The sequence below is a fragment of the Equus przewalskii genome, chromosome 28, assembly GCF_037783145.1.
Source record: "Equus przewalskii isolate Varuska chromosome 28, EquPr2, whole genome shotgun sequence".
NCBI classification, from domain to species: domain Eukaryota; kingdom Metazoa; phylum Chordata; class Mammalia; order Perissodactyla; family Equidae; genus Equus; species Equus przewalskii.
The window spans coordinates 24450169-24472290 of record NC_091858.1 but is presented as its reverse complement, the minus strand read 5'-3'; the positions used below and the strand labels follow the sequence as shown (position 1 = coordinate 24472290).

The following is a 22122-nucleotide window of genomic DNA, read 5'->3' as shown; positions in this document are numbered from 1 at the left end:
GGACATTCTATTTGGCAGCACATAAAGGACATTGGGGGGAATTCTTGAACCATTTATTCGAGCTGACTCACGATAGGGCCTCTGCTTTTTGTTTTTAATATTTGCAAGCAATGACATTGATTCAGAATTCATATTTCATAATTATGATTATATCCCCCCAAATTAAGTGGAGTTCATCAGGAAGAGAATATAAGATGATGTAACGTTGGCAGGAAAAAGGAGCTATCACCTTATTCTGTAAGGATGGAAGAACCAACGGACTCTGGTTCTAATCTTGTGACTGTCTGGGCCAATTCCTGCAATTATGTGGCCATTTCCTTGGGAATCAGAAATGGGCTCAGTCGCCTGGTCCAATCAGAAGCTGTACTAAATGAAAAAAGAAGGGGGAACTATGCGGGAATGAGAAGTGAACTTGGTGGGATGAAATGGGGCTTGAGGTCTGAAGCTTTAGTTCAAGTCTTGGTCTAAACACTGTGCGACCTTGAGCAAGATCCCTCAGTTCCAAAATTGAAAGAACTTGAAGAGATGATCCCTAAGGCCCTCCCCAGCTTGGTCAAACTGAGATGCCAGTAAAAATACTCTTCCGAATTTCTGATAATGTGTGCAAATAAAATAGACTCAGGTGAACTACTTCCCCCAAGAAATCTTATTATTTGTAGGTCATGTATGAAAATGTTACGGGTCATCAAGTAAAGAAATACTGTGACCTTGGCTTCTAACTGAGAACAAGAAGATGTTGGTTGAGAAAATTAAAGGCAAGAATAATTCTAGCAGGAATAATTCTTGGGACAGAGGAGAAGGTCTCTGCTGTGTGGTGAAACGGGTGACCCCAGACTAAAGGACAGCCTCCTTTGTCTCCTGCTCAGCTCCAGAATTTCCCTCCTGCCCCTGTACCTGCGTAGGAAGACACGGGGGAAATCTGCAGAGGGTAGAGCTCACTCATGCTGACCGGCTGCTCATCACTCTCTGTGGTCACCTCCACAACTTGGCAAATGTCTGGCGGATTAGTGACAATCTCTTGATCCTCGATGTTGCTGTCCAGATGGGACTGTCCTACAACTTCAAAGAAGAGAGATCCATCATGCACCAACGTCACTTGACTTCACAATTCTAACACACACTCTCAAGAAGGAAGACCTTCCCCAAAATTGCCAAATAGCCAGGAGTGAACTCCTGGTCACCAAATGTCGGCGCCATGGGAGAAGAACAAGCCTTAGCTTCGGGTGAATGTCTCCAGAGAAGCAGCCTGCCAAAAACCTGGCTTCCAGGGCTATTTCCAGCATGCCTGCCAATGGTGGTTACAATGTCCCAAACCGAAGCCAGTGACAGCCAAGGCTGCAGGACCAGAGGCTGCATCCAGATCTAGCCCCAGGGCCAGAGAAACAGACAATGCTTTGAACCTGACCCATTTCTGTTCTCTGCTCTTGCTCCGAAAGAAGCTGATGTGTTATTTTCTGGGTTCCTGGGGTCCAGAGAGACATTATCAGATCTTAATAAGGAGGAAGGACCCCCAAAATCCACCCCATTGTGTCATTTCTAGCTGTGGGGTGCTCTGTTCATTCTCCCAGTCTCTGCAGGCAACATGACCACTGGATGAAATATCAGAACAATGGAATAGAATGGTATCCCAATTCTAACACACACTAGTGGCATCAACTCCCCAGGACGCTGACAAGATGAATTCTGACCACCTTGGCTCTGAATCCTGCCTTTTAGTTTTAGATCATTGTAGATTCACCTACAGTTTAAGAAATAATACAGAGACCCTGTGTGCCCCTTATCCAAGTTTCCTCCGATGGTAACACCTTGCAAACTATCGTACAATATCAGGATATTGATGCTGATAACAATCTACGCAGCTTGTTCAGATTGCCTCAGTTTTACTTGTACTCCTTTGTGTGTGTGTGTATTTAGTTCTATGCAACTTTATGACATATGTAGTTTCACATACCTGCCACCCCAGTCAAAATACTGAACTGATGGTCATCACAAGCACCTTCTATGCTACTCTTTTGTAACCATATCCACCTTCCTTCAGCTTCCTCCCCCGGTCTCTCACCCCTGACATCCACTGATCTGTTCCCGATTTCTATAATTTTTGTCATTTCAAGGATGTTTCATAAATGGACTCACACAGTAACTTTCTGAGATTGGCTTTTTTCCACTCAGCATAATTCCCTGGAGAGTCATCCAAGTTGTCGTGTATTTCAATAGTTGGTTCCTTTTCCTTTCTGAGTAATGTCTCATGTTATGGACGTATCACAGTCTGTTTTAACTATTCACCCATTGAAGGACTTCTGGGTTGTTTCCATTCTTTGGCTATTACAAATAAGGCCGCTATGAACATTCATGGACAGGTTTTATATGAACATAGTTTCCACTTCTCTGGAATAAATACCCAAGAATGCAATTGCTGGATCATATGATAACTGTATGTTTAGTTTTACAAGAAACTGCCAAACTATTGTCCAGAGTGGCTATATCACCTTATAGTCCCACCAGCAATGTATGAATGATTTAATCTATGCACATTTTCACTAGCTTTTGGTGTTGTCACTATTTTTTTACTCTAGCCACTCTGGTAGGTGTGTAGCAATATCTCATTGTGGTTTTAATTTGAATGCCCCTAATGCCCTGTCCAACCTTTAAACAGAGCTGACCTTACACTTCTGTTGGCAATTGATTGGGTGGAATATCCCTGAAAATTGGCACCAATAAAAATAGGAATAACGGTGCTTTCCCACGGGCCTCAAGGCACTTTGCCATCATAATCAATGTTTTGCTCACGCCTGTCTAAGTTACTCCAACATTCCAGCCCACGAGAATGGCAGGGCAGGCATGATTAGCCTGTCATAAACGAAGAAACTCGGGCACAGAGGAGAGTGACTTGGTTTACACACAGTGCTCCACGTCCCTGACATTTTCTGGGCCATCCGTGAAACGTCCAAGATAGGCTGGAGGGCAGCACATTCCAGTCTCCTTGAGAAGTTAGCCATTGTGGACAAGTTCCTGTTTTCACTGCTCAAAGTATTTTAATTGCTCAAATATTTTTGTTTACAAATGGGTTCCTGTTTTAACTGCCTTGAGCGGGTAGGGGGGAGGTGGTGATGGAATGACTAGATGAGGTAGGGAGGACATTTCTGATTTCTACTTAGGAAGGGTTTCAGAGGGAGTGAGAATTGATGGGTTCTCTAGGGAAGAAAGGAAAGGCACTAGAGAGGCTGGCAAAGGACATTTCGGGATGTGACTGGAGAGTCCACAAAGCCATAGCAGACAGAATAGAAGGGGAACTGGATTCTGTTTAGGTTTTCCTGGAGGGGATAAAATTAAACAAAAGACAGGCTGGCTAAACACGGCAGGTAGACTCCCAAATTCCTATTTCATCCTTTGGACTATCCTATTTGAGCATGAGAGCATCAATTACACCCGTCGCCAGACACAGACTGAGTGCTGACACTGACCTCGCTCGAGTTTCTTCTGCCTCATCTTCCAAGTAAAATAAAACAGCAGGAAGACGAGACATGTCCCGTCCTTTCCCAAGTCATGGGTGGAGACAGAAACCAAATGGGGGTGGGGGTGTGTGTGTGTGTGTGTGAGGAAGGGGTGGGTACAAGCAATACTTTACATGCTAAGGCAATTAAGGTCTTATACAAATTTGATTTAAATAGAAGTCACTTTAACTCCCAATACTCCAAAATTCACTTCTCTCTTGCACTGTCCTTCCAAATAGAGAGACAGCAAGCTACTAGGGGTATAAACCACGGCAGCAGCTCAAGCATCTTCCTAACTATATCCCTTGGTTCTCACCAAGAATTCTCTCCCTCACTGTTTTTCCCCATAATGCCCAACTCGGTCATTCAACTAACAAAGATTTACCGAGCACCAACTTTGTGCAGGACATCGTTGTCAAGTGCAGGGAAGGGCAGAGAAAGATCAGTCTAGTCAAGGATCTGGTTTGTAAGAAGTCCATGAGGGCTCCCCGCCAGCAGACAACAATCTAGAGAATAAGTTTAGGACACTAAGTAGTGAAAAGAAAGATGTGGTGGGGGAGGGGAGTGAGGCCACATGATGAGAGTTGAGGAAGTGGAATATTTTTTTCCAGTTAAGGAATCAAAGGCTTCAATGAGGCAGTACCATGGGGCGGGAGGGGGGAGTATTCAGTATTCAGAATTCAGAACACCTCTGTTTTTCTGGAGCCTTTTCCTGACTACCCCGGGAACATACTGACCTCTCTTTCCTGAGGGCGTCTCACTTACTGACCCATTGCTCAGCCAAAACTGCAGTGTGACGCAACCTTATGACAGTTCTTGACTTCCTGCCTCGCATTCAAGTTAACTCTCTATATCTTTACTTAACTTTCTCCTTTTTTTGTTTTTTTGCTGAGGAAGACTCACCCTGAGCTAACATCTGTTGCCAATCTTCCTCCTTTTTTGCTTGAGGAAGATTGGCTCTAGGCTAACATCTGTGCCAATCTTCCTCTATTTTGCATGTGGGTCACTGCCACAGCGTGGCTGATGAGGGGCTTAAGTCCACACCCAAGATCTGAACCTGTGAACCCAGGCTGCCAAAGGAGAGCATGCCAAACCACTAACTACTAAATCACAGGGTTGGCCCCTATTTAATTTTTTATTTGTGTTATCTCCCAACCAAATTATGGCTCCTCAGAGAGTTGAGACCCTGCATTTAGAATTTTTTGTAACAAGTCATAGCACATGCTCACGGCTTATGCCAGAGAACAGCTCAACGAATCTCTGCTGAATAAATAGATAAACGATCAGACCAAGCTTCACTGTCTGGAGCCAGAATCCTGCTGGAGTTCATGACCACTTGCAAATACCAGATGTAACAATGAATGTTTTCTAGAAAATCTGAAGACTTCTGGCAAGTGGGAGGAAATATTTTGGGGTGATAAAAATGTCTTATGTCTTGACTATAGTGGTGGGTATGGAACTGAATGCATCTTTCAAAATTCATTGACCCGTACTCCTAAAAGGGGTTAATTTTACTGTATTTCACGTAATATATAGGACTTATGATAAAAATGTAGATAAGCATCTCTATTCAAGTTTTACGTGCGTCCTCAATGCTGGTGACCAGGATACGAAAACGAGCTTTTGTTTTCTCAGCTACAACCTGGATACCAGTTAATCTAATCACATCACCTCTAAGGCAAACATCCCCGGAGGAGTGTGTAGTCTTATGCTTCGGACAGGAAGGACCAGTTCTCTCCATCTGAACATCACCGAGGGCACTTTAGAAACTTCCCAACTCACAAGTCGCAAGCCCAAGAGAGAAGCAGGGAAATCCCAACATCTGAGATGCTCTCCGGAGATGCTTTAGGCCCCATCCCTCCGCAATATCTCTCTATCTCTCTCTTTTACGCCAGGTGAACTGATTTCCCTGAACCACCAACCTTTGCCCCCAGTGACAACACAGCAACACTGACTCCTGACCACTGAAAAGACACAGAACAGCAACCTTTCAGCCGTCTGCTACAACAAAGAGGGTCAGACGTGGCAGCAGTATCCTGATGGATAAATAAGAGTAACAAACCTAACATCCACTGAGCGCTGATCTTTGCTCTTCCCACCATGAGACCAGCTATAAGACCTCACAACCCCACAGGAAGGTACAATTATCACTCCCATTTGAGACACGAGGAAAGGCATCATGGAGAGTTAAATAACTAATTCAAGGTCAGACAGCCAGTAAGTGGCAGAACCAGGACTCAAATTCAGCTTTCTCTGATCCCAAAGCTCAGCTCAAGTACTGAGCTGAGTACACGATACGGCCTCCCTAAGAGAAGAGTTCATGGGGTCCAAACTGAGCTACTCGTGGCTTTCTAAGCCCCTCTCAGGATAAAAACTTTCAAATCTCACCTTATGAGACTCCGGGCTCCTAACCAATAATGAAATTGCTTTTCAACAGTTCTATATCGGGCGCCAAGGAAATCCTCAAATGGTTGGAGGCGCTGGAAATCCAGTAAGCTTCTCCAGCTTATTAAGGTCAGCACATTAGGAAAAGAGTCACCCACAGGAATGTAATTTTATCTAGCCCCAGTTGCTGAGAAGTACAACAATATTATTCATGGCTGGTTACTGAAGGACCGGTTGGATTCCTTAAAAGGTCATTCTTACTTTGTGAACAATTGTTGACCTAATGGAGGGCCCCACCTGAGAAGGCAGGTGCCCCAGTCTTCAGAGAAAGGTCTAAAAGCAGAGACTATTCAAAATGGAAAGGCGGGTTGGTGCTACCACTTTACAGCTGCAAAAAGCTAAAACCCAGAGAGTCCCAGTGAATTGCCAATGTCACCCGGGTAGCTGCAAGGTCAAGAATAAAGCTTATTAGTGGGGCGTATAAAATTAGACCATCCGCATGGTACCGTGGAGAGAAATTCCTTCTCGACCCTATCTGAAAGTTTGAACACCAGCCCTGAAGACACAGCACAGATGGATGCCACTTCTCTTCCTCAAATAGAGTTTAGCATGATTTTGATAATATCACAGCCATAATATTATTTTACACCTCCTAACCACACAGTGATTTTTCCGCTACACTCATTTGATCCTCACAACAACCCTGTGAGGTAGGCAGGATCAGTATTACTATTTCCGTTTTATATATGAGGAAACTGAGTCTCAGAGAGGGTCAGGGGTTTGCCCAAGATCTTGTGGCAAATAAAAAGACTGCAGGACTAGGTCTAGAACCCAAGTCTTTTAACTTCTAATCCAGTGTGCTTTTTTCCTTTTTTTTCTTATGAGGAAGATTTGCTCTGAGTTAACATCCGCTGCCAATCTTTCTCTCTCTCTTTTTTGCTTGAGGAACATCAGCCCTGAGCTAACATCTTTGCCAGTCTTCCTCTACTTTGTATGTGGGGTGCCTCCACAGCACAGCTGATGAGTGGAGTAGGTCCACGCCCAGGATCCAAACCCACGAACCCAGGCTGCTGAAGCACAGCATGTGGAACGTCAACCACTCGGCCACGGGGCCAGCCCTCCTCACTTTATTTTTTGTTAAATAAAATATGGTTATGGTTTATTTAGGTGCTCAAGAGCTATGGTGGAAGAGACAGTCTCTATGGGATTAGTGATTTCAGAGAACAGAGTTCTGTCCTTGCACGGGCCAGGTTGATGGCTCTGACTGCAACAGGTTGACACAGGTGCAAGGTGAAGTAAGATTGTAATTGGCAAAGTATATTCTCTTCACTCCACGAGAAGACAGCATCACATGCTACTAGAAAGGGCAGCAAATAATGTGTCCCAATAAAAACTCAGTAGAGGTCATCAATATGTCTCAAGGGTCAACAGTCGGGAGGCAGAATTCTGAGTAAGACTCCTTGGGTTGGCAGCTCACACTGACCAGTGGAACCACCAAACGTCCCTTTCTTCCTGTGCTGTGTCAACACAGTCTTAGTGGCTGCTCCCAAGACAAAACCCACAAACAACCTTGCTTTCTCTCTGAATAGGCACACGGAAGTCAAGTTGTTCAGCATAATTCAAGTTCAAAAACAAGTAAAAGAGGCGCACAGGGGCCAGGTCACCAGGACCCCGGGGACACGAAGGAGATTCGGGTCTTTGCGCTGGGGCAATGGTGACACGACTGTACATTTTTAAAAAAATCATTGTGAGTGGAGAATGAATGGAGAAGGGGTAGAATGGAATCAGAGCTCAGGCAAGAGCAAAGGTGACTGCGAGTATCGGAAACAGAAAGAGGGCACGGATTTAAGAAATACGATGAGGGAAGACAGGAAGATTTGATGGTTAATTATAAATGAGGTGGAGGAGACAAGAGAGGGGGGGAAGGAGCAAAGTAAATAAGCCTCATAAAAAGATGGCAGGTTTCTAGAGTGAATAAAAACTTCTTAAGGTTGAGAAAACAACAGCCAAACTCCACTGCCGAGGGCTCCCGGTGGCACACAGTGACTGGCAGCACATCCCACGCAGCCTCACCTCTGTGCCTGGCTTTCCAAGGCCCACTTCACCGAAGAAAAATAAGACGTATTCTCGATTCTGTGTGTGGGTATAGTGTGACACCTTGGTTCATATCTCACATGGAGTTTCACATTGCTAAGAGTTTCCTAGGGGTCCTGATAAAATTGGATGCCTTGTCTCTGGCCCCTGCTCCTGAGGGGTGAACAGCTCAGCCCTCCCAGGAGAAGGGGCACAACAGATAGCCCACCGAGAACGAGCATGGAAGACCCTCACTGGCTCCTTCTTAAGAGGGGAGCCTTCCATTTAAAGACGCATCCCAAAGCTGCTTCTTATCCTATAGGTGGGATTTTTCATATCTTAAGTATCAGGAAAAATGGCAAAAAGAACAAGGAACAATGGGGTGGAAAAAGATGAAAACATAGTTCTATAGCCTAGCGTCGCCCTTGGCCAACCCCAAATCACTATGAATTCTGGTGCCAGAGGCTGCCGATCTTGAGTTAGAACCATGAGGCCCTCGTGGGAACCCTAAAGTTGGTCTCTAAGTTGCGAATCTGTTCTGTTCTTTGAGCCCTCCCTGTTGATACTCAAGTTTCCAAGCTTGGCTAAAAAAGCTACTCAAGGTTTACTTTAGATAAAGTCAGTCAAACTTGGAAGCGATTAATTAAAAAGTACATCCTATAAAGTTCACTTTGGGCAGCTGAAATCAAGGCAAAATCACATTATTTCCTAGTTGCTATATGTCTTCTCACTAAGGATTGCTTGACTGTCTTCAGAGTCATGAACAGCCTCCCTTGTTTCATAGCAATCCTTGCTTTATGGAAGGGTGGGGTTACCTTTTATCAAGAAACACAATGGGGTTATAGAGCCCTGCCTAGGCTAGTCAGACAGAATGTTCGCACCTGCAAACATTTTACACTGGCCTGGAGATGATTGCAATGCAGCTCAGCCGAAGCATTGCTAGCCTGGGCAAGAGGCCAGCGGGGTATTGTCAGAACAATCCAACATGTTGCTGGCTTCTTCCGCTTCCTAAAAACAGAAGTCGCCACACACACAAAACAATGCAATGCTAAAGAAAAGCAAAAATAAAAATAAGGAGGTTTTTCTCCCTCCCCTTAAAGGGAAAGCAGGGATCACTCCTTGGGGGTGCTAACCTGTGCATTTAACACACAGGAGAGACGGACCATAAACGATACGTCTTAAGTAATGGGACGCCACACTCCTCTTCAGTGTGCACAGCTAGCTACATCTGGAAGGACAGTCAGCTGTTATGGACAAGAAGGTAAGATGAGGACGCAGCCCGCTGCCAACTGTGAGTGCGCGCATGTGTGTGCGCGTGCTTTCCTGCTATGATTTGTGGCAAAAGATAAAAGTAAAACAGCAGCAATCAGCAAGAGTTCATTTGTCAGGGCAACAGTACATTTCACGTTTTACACCCTTACTGGATTCGCTTAGAAAACAGCCAGAATAATAACGTCCTGCGTGGCTGGCCTCCACTGGATTAAGTTATTGATTTTCAGTCTATTTCCCTAGAAAGCCAGCAGATGAGATGAAAAAATACTATCCTATTAAGTACTCATTCCAGCTCCCAACTTTAATCTTATAACACAATGCTTATGAAAGTAGATTGAGAACACCCTGAAGCTTTCATCTGGGTGCCTACATAGAAAACCGGAATGAACTCTGGGTTTAGGACCAAATGAACCAAGAGCAAGAAACGAGGTCATTTTTAAATAAAGCACTTTTAAAAGGTAAAGAGAGACAGAAAGAGCATCTCTCAAATTCCACAGTGGCCTTGGAATCAGAATCCCTGTTTCTCATCTCTACCCACAAATCACAAAGACTAATTAATAGCTAATTAATGGTCACATGGGAGAGTGTGGACTAAAGCTCTGAGAAGAGTTTAAAATCTGAGGTGGTGCCATTGTTAGCAAAGACCACAAACTACCCATTTCTTTAAAATACTTGTATGGATCCACTTCATATATAATTGACATACCTTCATAAGGGCCACCAACAAATTAGAAAGAGTTTTTCAAACTCATTTTACTGCCAGCCCTTCTTATTTTATTATAGCAGCAACCATACAGAAGGACAAAGGACAATCACCCAATGGAGAATTCACATACTGAAGACTCAATCGAAATGTTTTTAAAAAGTAAAGAAAATTCCAGTACAATTCTGGCTTTTGTTTGGCATTTTATCTGGGGCTGAATTCACCTCATAAATGTAAGGGAGCTCCAAAAACCAACCAGCACACTCAAAATAAAGCTGAATCTTAAGAAAAAGTGCCTGGTGATTGGGCGAACATCTTCCGTTTTCTAAAAGGCTTGATGGGCACGGGCTTTCCAGGGACTGCCTGCAGAGGAAGGGAAGACGGACCCAGGAGGGTGGGGAAGCAGCACGGGGCCTTGGAAAAAAGGGCCCAGGAGCGAGGAGAGCTGGGCTTCTGGTCAGGCAAGACCCCTGGCCCCAGAGGGGAAGTGAGAAGAATGCTCCATCTCGAAGACCTCTCTCAGCTCAGAAACAACTGTGGGACCAACCCAACGCCTCTATCCTAAAGTGCTGGTCTAGACCTGAGCACTGGGAGGAAGGCAAGGATGCACCTGTCCTGAGATATAGCTGTCACTCAACATCTGCTTCATTCCCCCTCCACACCGCACCCTGCCGAAGACCTCAACGTTCCCGGGAGTCCCTGCTACAGGATTCTACTTCCCAAATTCCAAAACCAAGGGGAAGGAGGGGTGACTGATGTCTGCAGTGGCTGCCTCCTCCTGTCCATACTCAACTGAGAAGCCAGAAATGAAGGGACCAGGACATGAGGCCTGCTCTTGTCGCTCTGGTTGATCTCTCTGGTTCTTACCAGCCTCAGAAGCCCTGACTGTTGACAAAATGGAGCAAAGTTTAATGGACCAAAAGGGACCTGAGGGCAAAGAAGGCCCAGTACTGGATTCTGGGGCTCGGCCTGCCCTCTTGCACAGAGCCCCCACCACCCAGTCACCACAGCATCCCAACGGGCCTTTATTGAGATGTCATTCACACGCGTCACCCTCCTGCCTAAAAGTCTCTAAGAGGTGTTTACATTATGTGTGCGTGTGTGTGTGTAAAACACCTGTGCACTTTACTGTCTGTTATACTTCAATTAAAAATATTTCCTTTGAAACACACCCTCTAGCAGTTTGGGAATGAAACCCAACCTCCTTCCCACGGCCTGAAAAGGCCCCCACGACCCCGCCCTGCCTCCTTCTCTGAGGGGACCCTCATGCGGCTGTCCCCATGCTCACTATGCTCAGCCACACTGGCCTTCGTTCTAGTCCTCCAAGGGTCTTCCTACGTCGGGGTCCATGTTCTGCTGCCTGCCCCACGCTGCCCCGCCTCACCCACTGGCTTCAGGAGAAACATCGCTCCTCCAAGAGGCCTCCAATCTAAATCCAGACCCTGATTATTCTCTCTCAACTCTTGGTTCTTTTCTTTTGCAGCATTTGTCCCCAACGGTAATGCTGTCATTATCTGTGGCTTTACTTGTTTACCATCTCCTTCCATGGCCTGCCTTCTTCCCCAATCTATTTCCTGCTCATGGTACTGGGTCTAGGATGCAGAAGGTGCACACAAATCTTTGTGGAATCAAAGTATGCCTTTTAACAACATGGCTCTGTGCCTCAGTTTCTTCATCTGTAAGATGTGTGCCACCTGTGTGGCAGGTCTGCCATGGAGCAGGCACTGAGAGGACTCATGAAGATATCTTCCCTTTCCTTGTTCCCAAGTGAAAGAAATAACACTTTTGTCCATGTGACCAATTATTGAAAGATTGAGAACCACTAATCATTAGTCACTGGGGGGAAAAAAATATTTCATCTATTTGGACTCCCCTGAGAAGTCACGTTTCTTGAGGCTGACCCATCTAAAGTTCCTTTATCTGATCTTCAAAGGTCTTTATTTTTCAGCCCTAAGATCTGGGAGCTGGAACTTGCATTTTGAGATGGTTCCAAGACCTCCTCCCACTGACTATGTTATTTCAGACCATGTTTTACAGATTTTCGACCACAGGGGGCTCCTCATGTGTATAAGAAATGAGACGTCAAAACAGTTTACCTATGATGTTCACCGTACTATCCACTTCATTTTTTATAGCTGAAGTCAGGACCGCATACTCAGGAGAAAGATCACTTACTCCATTACTAAGCCCCAAAGATGACTCAACTGGTTCTTGCTAGGAAGAAGAAAAGAAAAAAGAATTGAGAACACTTCCTTTTCCCTCCCTTTTCTTAGCTTAAATTCTACCCTCTGTCTACTTTCTTTAATGCTAGGGTCATGTTCATCTCCCAAATGCATTTCCTACTTCTTTAAAACAGCCAGGAGCTAAAAAAAGCAATTTCTGCAGAGAGTATACTGCTAGGTATCTGCTTTCTTTCATTTTCCTTCAAGAAAACGGTACCAGCACATCTGGCTTGCCTTTCTGAAATGCTTACACCTGCGGACAATAGCTTTGGGGTTCAGGAGAGCTGCATAACTGTCTATCAAGGTACGGAGCTGCCTAGATTCCAAGTCTTCCTTCTCTGAGGGAGGGAGTGCTCACAAGAGTCAACTCCTGGCTTTCCCTCTACGGGAGGAATCATGGCACCCCTCTTACAATTATTTCCAAGGAGAAGCTCTGCCTTAACCATTGGCCCAAGAGCAGGAACCCAGAGGATGTTGTGGATGAATTCTTCTCAGATATGGTTTGCCCAGGACTCTGGCCACTTGAGCATCCTGCTCTGGGTGCCTGGCCGATAACATGGGCCAGACTCACAGCTGAAGCCTCTCTCTCCTGATGGAGTCCAGTCAAGCAACCTCACACCCGTGGCTTCACATAAATGCCTTTCGAGTGCCTGAATGTCCCATGCAGTCTGAGAGGCTACACGTTTGGACTAATGAAACAATGAGAACAAGTTCCTTTTCCTTAGTACAGCTCTCGATTCTGCTTTATTCAAGTGCACTAGAACTCTCCAATCTCTGAGAGTGCCAACCTCTGGGAGAGCCAGTCCGGAGGTACATATTGACTTTGAGCATTTTGATGAGACAGCATCTCCCCAAGGTAAGATTGCATTTGCATCTATGACAGCAATTGAGTCGGACAAAAAAGCCACACAGGACACCTCCTGGGAAAACCAAAATGGACAGGAGGGAAGAGGAGTGGAAAGAACACAAGACGGGAACAGAAGACCACATGAGGCAGATGTGACTGCGCTTTGAAAAATCCAGAGTGGTGGACGCCTCTGAGGCATGCAGGGTGTTCTTACCAATTTATTTCATGTGCTCTGTGAAATCAATGATGAACCTCTTAAAAATCTTAGGGAAGGAGGGGGCGATTACCTCCTTCTTCATGATCCCACCTGGCAAACTCCCTCTTTGATAACCATGACTTCAAAGACATCACCTCACCGTACAGCTTAGTTCTAAAAACTCCCATACTGCAGCGTTGACAAGATGCACCAAAGGGCGAACACAGGAAGGGCCTGGGACAGCCCCACTGGGCAGAAGTTTTACCCCTTTCTCTTGCAGCATCTTGCATTTTCCCCTCTTTACAAGTTCCAAAGAAATCTGTTGTTTCTGGAAAAAAACCTCACTTGCCTGTGACTTGAGTCACCATCTTTTCTCCTCCTTTAGAGCCAAACTTGTGAACTAGCATCTGCCTTCCCCACCTTGGCCTCCTCACCACGCCCTTGTTAGAGTCTGGTCTCGCTGCCACTCCACTTGCAGAATCAAGCTCCTGGCTGCCAGGGATGGTAAGACAGGCCCGGCTTTGCAGTCACACAGCCCTGGGCCGCAAGCCTGTCCCTAGTTGCATGACTTTATTTAACCTCTTTAAGCCTCTCTTAGGGCACTGCAGATGGCTGTAAACTGACGACAGTAATGGGACCCAAGTCACAGGGATGACGTGAAGATGAAACAAGATAAATATGCACCTGGCACTTATTACTAAACAAATGCTCACTATTATCTAACGTCGCCAACAAAACTCTGCTCTCCCAAATCCAATGACCGTTCCTCATGTCCCTTTCCCTCAGTCCCATCCTCTGGCATCCAACAGGAAGGCCACTCTTCTCCCTCTTGACAGCACGAACTGTCTGACGTTGCTGCAAGCCTTGATCTTTCTGATGGCACCTTCTTTCTTGCTGGCTTCCCCAGTGGCCCCCTTCCCATCCCCCTCTCCCCAGTCATGCCCCACATTTCATCATTCCACTGCCTTTTCCTCAATTCCCTCAAAAGGAACTAACTACAGAACATTTGATTGTATGGGTTTCTTTTCTTATCTTAAGTTACTTTTCTCTCATTCTGCTACTAGGTTTCTTATGAAAGTAATGAGGTAGTCAGACTTGCATATATTTAAAAACCTAAATTATTCTGATTTCTCAATTGAAGACATCAAACTGTTTCACATGATCTACAGTTTAATTAGTGGCAAGTGATACTTTTATCACTTTTCCCTTGCGAAAACCATGACTCAGACTAAATTAATTTTCTGAGATCACACTACTTTTAGTCAAAGGAGATACAAGAACTTATCTCAGACTCTGGTCATGCAGCAGGGTGCAATTCCAGCGCTTACTGTCTTAACAAACCCTGTATCCTATGCTAATTCCAATGGGGATAGAGACACAACTATTTTCAACACCATTTTACTGCCCCCATCCCTACCTTGTATCCTGCACCCCTTCTATAATGGAACAGTATTCTACCAATGGAGGCTGCATCAGATTGGTTTGAACCCTGTTTTACTCCTCCCATCCTCACTTCGGAAATAACCTGTTGATTTCCAAGTCTTCAGTGCAAACCATCTCATTGGTACCATCACTCTAGAAGGACAATATGGTAAACTGTATGGCGAAATACAGCTAGCGTCTCCCTGAAAGGTTTCCATCTAGGGTGCAGAACAACTGGGATCTTCACCATACTCACTTGAAATTTTTGAAAAAATGATTAGAATAGGAATATCTAAACCTAAACTAAAATCTTTTTTTAAAAGCAAGGAACCCAAATTAAGAGAAGAGGCGAACAGTTCTCTATGGAACCTGTGCATAGAGATCGTGCAGGTCACGAACGACCTCTTCCCACAGCATCTCCTGGTCCTCCATGGTGCCCACTCCTGCCCCATCCCGCCCTGCTGTACCATAACCTGGCCTGGTTAATCCGGAACCAGCCTCATCTTTCTGTTCCCTTCCTTACTTTACACATAGGCTCTCGTGTCAATCAAGTAGTCTTAGTTTCTAATCCTCTCATCTTGCCCCAAGAAAAGCAAAAGAAGATTGTGCCTAGGTTCAGGATCCTCCATGGTGCATTTACTCTGCCAAATATTTATACCCAAGAATGATTTTGTCAATACAGAATCCAAGGTTTGGTCTACAGTTTAAGGGATTTTAGGTGAAAGAAAACTGACACAAGAGAGCATTCAGGGCAGGGGCTGCCTGCTTTAGACCTCTAAAATAATATACCTTGAGTTGTCTCAAAGCTACACTTGCCGGAGTGGTTTGGGTGTAGGCCGGAGTCAAAGGACCACCCATCCCTCTACTCAAGGCCATTCTGTCTCATCCCTGTGAGATAGCCCCTTGTCTAGATGTCTCTTGAGACCAAATATAATGGCCAAAATACCATTTCCTATTCCCAACCCAAGCCTCCACCCCCAGAAATCTCATAACTCATCTACACAAAGCCAGTCTACTCGAAGCCAAATTTAAGGGCATCTCTAGGTCTCTCCACTAACAAAACTTTCAGGCTGACAGCTGATCTTGCCCTTGTGACATTTTTTGAAACACACATATGCACTGATGACGTGCAGTCTAGTCCTGCTCACTTTGTGTTTCTTCTTCTGATTTCCTTAGCTGTTTACCTCCACACAGGTGAGGCCTAGTTCAAGTAAAACAGAGCTCACTGAGTACGCAGCATATACTCACAAAGAGAGCATCAGGGAATACTGAGGCAGCATTGCTATACCTACTGTGTGTCCAGTGGGCTTTGCATCTCCCAGTCTCAGGGAAGCTATGTGCTGAGGGAACATACAGCATAGAGATAAATTGCGTGAATGACCCAAGATAAATGCTGACAGTTGGCTTGCATGTTCTAAACATCCTTCACTAGTTAAAACTTCAATTCAACTTGAAGTGAATGAAGATCGGGAAGAGCCTGTTTCAACAGCAAATTTTCGTCCTTAGTTACTACGCACAAGACAACTCTTCTCAGTGGAAGAAAACTACCCAGTCCATCCAGTTGCATATTCGCACAGGACACATTAATTCAGAGCTGAGGGGTTCACATACAACAAAAAGTCATGTATTAACAGCTCAGTAAGGACAACGTCCTTGAACTACACAATTCCAGACAATCTGGAGAGTTAACTTCTGAAACATTCTACAGAAACATCAAGTGAATACTATGGCATGAGCAGTCATGAGCTACAGAATGTGGGAAGCCCACTGGCCTTATTTATGCTCTGCTGCTACACTGGAGGACAAATGCAAGTAGATTTAAATTCAGAAGTTAGGCAGTGCTTATTTCTGATGAACCATCTGCCTTTTGCTGAAAGAATAACGTCCCTCTGAGGGATGAGTTTCAGGTATTGACCATATCTTCAACAGAAGGATTTCACAACATACACTTTGCTGGGCTGGAACTTGACCCGCACAATTGCACCTAAGAGGAAAATTCTTGCTTCCCTGGGCCAATATGGCCAGCCCCAGCCAGGGCTGTGCTTTTTATAACTTGCCCATTGGAGAGGCCATGTGATTGCCATTGCTGATGTGACTGAAGATGTCCTTTACTTACAAGAACACCACGTGTCAACAATTCTAAGATGAATATTTCCTCAAATTTCCACATCCTTGAAATAAGATGTGCCTTATAATTATTTATGTGTCATGGTCTCACTGTAATCAGTTTTTCTTGCTTAGAGATACATAAAATAATGGTGCGTCTGATACTCATTGGCACCTGACGTTCAGTGGAGTATGGTGGATATGTCTGAGCAAAGTCTGTTGAAAAGTGAACATCTGTTACTCCATTCTTATCTCTCCATTAACTGAGATTATGAAATTGAGTCTGCATTCTAATGTCAAAACCCACACTCCCACTCCATGTATTATATTTATTCATGCATCTATTTAGCCAACAAATACTCATGCATCTATTCAGTGATCAATACATGTTAATGATCTGTTCTGTACCAGGCACTGAGCCACATGCTGTATAATATACTCATGCTTAAGATTATAGCAAATTGTTTGTGGGGAAGTTATCACATATTTGTGGGGAAGCTGTACTTTTCTGCCTAAACAATACTAATCAAAATGTAGGCCCTAAAAATATCCAAAATGTGGGAAATTTCATACAACTAAGTTTTTTCAATTGCAAGAAAAAATAAACTTTTTAAAAAGTGATGTAGGGGAAACCTATAGATTAAAAAAAAGTAAGGGAGAGGGTATTATGTTGAGTGAAATAAGCCAGACAGAGAAAGATGAACTCTGTACGACTCCACTCATAGGTGGTAGTTAACATATAGACAAAGGGAACTGATCGGTGGTTACCAGGGGATAGGGGGTGTCGGGGGAGGGCACTAAGGGTGAAGTGGTGTACCTACAACATGACTAATAATAATGTACAACTGTAATTTCACCAGGTTGTTAACTATCATAATCTTAATAAAAAAAATAAGAGATATATCCAAAAAACACAATATTGACCTTATACAGCTCTTGATTCAAGTAAACAGACTGTACAAAAATTGTAACGTTTATGAGACAACTGGAGATCTGACCAGTGACCGGATATTTGATGATACTCAGGAATTACTGTTAATTTTTTTAGATGCAATAATGATATTGTGCTATTTTTAAAGAGTGCCTATCTTTAAAGATATATACCAAAATATTTATGGAAGAAATGATAGGACGTTTGGAATTTGCTTCAAAATAATGAGCTGAACCACATGAAATGGTGTTTGGTAAGTCAAAACTGGTTGGATATCTGTAATTTCATATTGGATGTCAGGAAGTGGGTGGAGGTGCTAATGAAATTAATTGATCACGAGCTGATTAATGTTGAAATTGGAGTAATGGTCTATGGAATAAATCTCACTCATGTGTCTTCTTCCTGTGTGTATAAAATTTTTCCACAATAAAAAGTTAAAACAAAATTAGGCCTTAACACTACGCTGTATATAAAATAAGTCACAAACTAAGAACATTGAAAGTGAAACTGGAGGTTATTGTTGCTGAAACACTCCACTTAAAACACTGATTTTCCACTGTTGAGGTAAATATGTCTGAGACTTTACCAATTTATCTAAGTGTTCCCTCAAACTCTGACTACCGTCACAAGTCTAACCTTACATCTGAAGTAAATTTCGTTGTATTTTTTCCAACTATTTTGACTAACTGGCTTGTTTTTAAACATTGTGCTGTCTGGACAGTTTTGTTTTTGCTTCAACAGTTACTCTAGATTAGAAATCAGAATACTTGGCATCTCCTTTAAGTTCAGTTCTAAATAACCATGTGACCTTGGCTTCAGTTTCTTCATCTGCAAACAGACCTCGGTAAACCTTAAGACAATCTTCTCTCTGATGGTTTTACGAGTCTGAGACTATATCGTGTCTGTTCTTTGCTTGGCAACTGAAGCTTATCCTCAATTTTGCACAGGATTATCTGGCTATTCTCTGGCTATTTAACAAGGGCAACCCAATCTATACACAAAGATCCTCACATGGCAGGGGATTCAGACTATACAACCTACTGAAAAGCTCACACACACACACACAAAACACACACGTGCACACACACACACTCATCCCTATGGGAAACCTTTGGGAGTTATGTATAGCAGAGCACAAAAAAACTACTGAGAACCATACTAATAAAGTGCTTGAACTGACCACTGTGTCCCCAACCTAATGGCCTGTCATGGAATACATATATAAAATATAGGTAAAACATTTTAATCTAAGTACATAATATGTAACATACTTCAAAATATATTTAATAGCCTGAAAATACACTTAATGTTATCAGATAGTAGCTGGTTGCTGGAGCTTAGCTGGAACTAAGTGACCAGCTGGCAATAGTTGTGGGGACCAGATGGAGGCCTGAGACTGTCAAGCTCGGTGTGAACTTGTGACTTCATTCATAAATTGCTCAGTGAAATTGGATGAAGCAGGGGCTATGTGTACTTGAGTCTGCAAGCGGGTACATGCCAAAGAGGAGACATGTAAAGCACATAAAACACAATAGCAGAAGAAGAAAGATTAAATACTTCGCACAGCTCACATTACTTGTTTTTACGAGACAGAATATGAATCATTAATATGGTCAAAACTCTGGCTTTCTCTCTGAACAACCAAAGATTACCTTGATGTGCTTAACTCTGTCTTCTTTTTCTGTCTTTGGTTTCTTTCCTGTGGCAAGAAAAAATAGTTCTGGATTAATTCATGAGGACCATACAGAGAAACAGTTTCCCTACGTTACATTTTTTCTGAAAATCTCAATGAACCTGTTGCTTTAATCTGTATGTGGTCAAAACTCCAAATGCTTCTTCTAATGCCTTTGGGGACCTGAGATTCATTTTCCCCAGCCAGGTAAAGCAGAATGATCATCCACAGTGTGAGCAGATGTTCTATCCTTGGTGTGACTACAGATGTGGAAATAAAGAAATGGGAAAGGCACTGTAGTATATACCGAGTGAGCACAGTTTAGTCAGTAAACATCTTGGTCTACCTTTCTTAGAAGGTCGCTCAGATAAGGGCAGCATCCGGTACACCCTGAAGGCATTGTTTCCCTTCTTTATACTTCTGTCCTTGACTTCTTCAATATCAGGCAAGGAGTTCATGGCACATCGAAAATTCGCCTTCCATGTTTTTGGGTCAGGTTTATCTACTCCCGGTTGATGCTTTCCTAATAAAAATAGCCAAAAGAATTAAGGTTAGGGAAAAGAGGGAAAAACACTCGATACTGGGTATACATGTCTGGAAACACAGGATTGCTGGCCAGGGGGTGCCAAGAACCCTTTCCGAATTCCAGGCTACACCTGCAGGGACCAAGCGTCCTGGCTTCCTGGGACTGAGAAGGTTTTGGAGATGTGGGAATTTTTGTTTTAAAACCTGGACAGTCCTGGGAAAACTGGGGCAGGCTGGTCACTCTGGCTCTACCAAACATCTTGAGAGAAAACTAATCATGGTAGAAGAATGGAGAATCAGTGTTAAGTAACAGAGAAGCCCAGGAGACCGGGAGGCTGACAGGCACAGGTGACTCAAGTCTCTCTTTTTTGTCTGACTCTCAAATATTCAGTAAAAAGTCCATTGCTGTAAATAGCTCCCTATTTACATTCTGTTCTCAATAAATATATTATTGACTACCTTTTGAGGAGATAAATTCAACCCAAATTTATAGCTCCAGAACAAATAAATTCTATATTCCCCTGGTACACACCTGGGAAACTTAATCAGAATACCACATCTGCAGGAAATTTAAGGACTAAGTTTCTGTGGCATAGGTGGAGCATCTCTTCTGAGTGATGAAGTGTGTACCCCACGTGTCCTGGATGTGCCTGGGGACAAGTCACAGGTTTTTCAAAGCTATCTTCACAAGGGCATAAGCCAGGAGATTTTATATATGTAGTGAAAACAAAAATAAACAATAGTTAACAGGGTATTACATAATTGAAATTTCCTAAGAGAGTACAATTTAAATCTTCTCACCAAACAAAAAGAGAATATGTGAGGTGACGGACTTGTGAATTAACTCAATGTGGGGGGCGGGATCCAGGTTTACGTTCATCAGATCATCATGTTATACGCTTTAAATATCTTACAAGTTTATTTGTCAATTCCACCTCAATTTAAAAAAAGAAGGAATGAAAACAACAACAAAAACCAATAGTACCTGCCTCGACAATCAACACAAGGGTTTCAATACCTGTATGGATTGCCCAGTTTCTAAAGAGTGGGGCATCCTTCTCCACATCCCACCCATGTCTAGCTGCATGCATCCAGGGGATCTGAAAAATCTTCTTCTCCTGGAAAAAAAAAAAAGTAAATAAGAACTGCAGCCATGGGTGTCAGGCCACCATTGTGGAGGGTTCTTAAGTTCTAGCTGGTAAGATTCCCCACCGAGTATCACTGGGTTTGTTGAGTGTCTACAGTAAAATCTATTGTAAACCAAACCCACTTCCCCCCTGGGCCCCAAATCCTACAGTCTACCCATCTAAGATTCAGTGTCGTGCGGAGTCTGGACAAGAGGAATACATTCCAAGGTCAAAGCTGATGATTTGGGATATGGCAACGTGTTCTGTTATCTATGTCACTTCTCTGTTCTAGGACCCCAGATAACTGGCCACTTACTGAAACTTCTAATGCTTAGTCTTATCGCTTATTTCCATCATTTGGTAAAGAGGAACTCCAGCTGCCTCCAGTAAATCAAAAATTAGGCAACTTTCCAAAGTAACATCCATTTGTGCTGCTAAAGGGACATCAGGGGGTATCTGAGGCCACTGCCACAGAGACCAAATATCTCAATCTGCTTGTGTAGCCAACAGAAATAGAAGATTCTGTCTAACGCTCTAACTCCTATGTGTCTACCGCCCTGAATAGCAAGAAGTACAAACAAAGATGTATTGAGTACATGGAAATAATACTCCTTTTTTGGAGAAAAGTCCCTCAATACAATTCTTCTTATACCAGACTTTCCATCTCTCTTACAGCCCAGGAGGTAACTCAAAATTGCTTAAATCGACCCTGGCAAACGCATGATCGGAAACTAGTGCTTTGGAAACAAAATCACACTCATAGTAAAACTACATATGTGAAACCTGGTTCGACCAGCTCTCCTGGCAACGCCAGCAGTTGCTACGCTCCCGTGGCATTTTATATTTGACTACACATGTTCACATGGTCTCAGTTTTGTTTTTTGCAACAACCTAATGAGTTACGGATATGTCATTATTTCCGCTTTACAGTGGAGGAAACTGAGACACAAAATTAAATTATTTAGCCAAGGAATTTATGGTAATAAGCGCCTAAATTCAAAACCGTGGTCATGTGATCCCATATTCAATCACTTAATCACACCACACATTGTCCCCTAGCGTGTCGATTTAGAGGTTTTGCCATCCTACGACAGGTCTGTTGACCTGGATTCTGTGGAGATTAAAGGCCAGGAAACTCTCAAGGTAGTTC

At 43.6% G+C, this 22122-nt stretch overlaps 1 protein-coding gene across 18 annotated transcripts in view; it reads right to left on the bottom strand.

Annotated features, from left to right (window-relative positions):
• IRF2 (interferon regulatory factor 2) overlaps positions 1 to 22122 on the bottom strand; it is a 91361-nt gene that overhangs the window by 8708 nt on the left and 60531 nt on the right. For 9 of the 18 annotated variants that reach the window (XM_070598502.1, XM_070598506.1, XM_070598512.1 and 6 more), the window contains 5 exons: positions 20864 to 20963; positions 19667 to 19843; positions 19301 to 19347; positions 12021 to 12138; positions 895 to 1053 (listed from right to left, as the gene is read on the bottom strand). In XM_070598502.1, the coding sequence (XP_070454603.1) occupies positions 895 to 1053; positions 12021 to 12138; positions 19301 to 19347; positions 19667 to 19843; positions 20864 to 20963 (601 nt within the window). Of the gene's footprint in view, positions 1 to 894; positions 1060 to 12020; positions 12139 to 19300; positions 19348 to 19666; positions 19844 to 20863; positions 20964 to 22122 lie in introns of all 18 variants that reach the window. The other 9 variants (XM_070598501.1, XM_008517266.2, XM_070598503.1 and 6 more) reach the window with 2 other exon arrangements.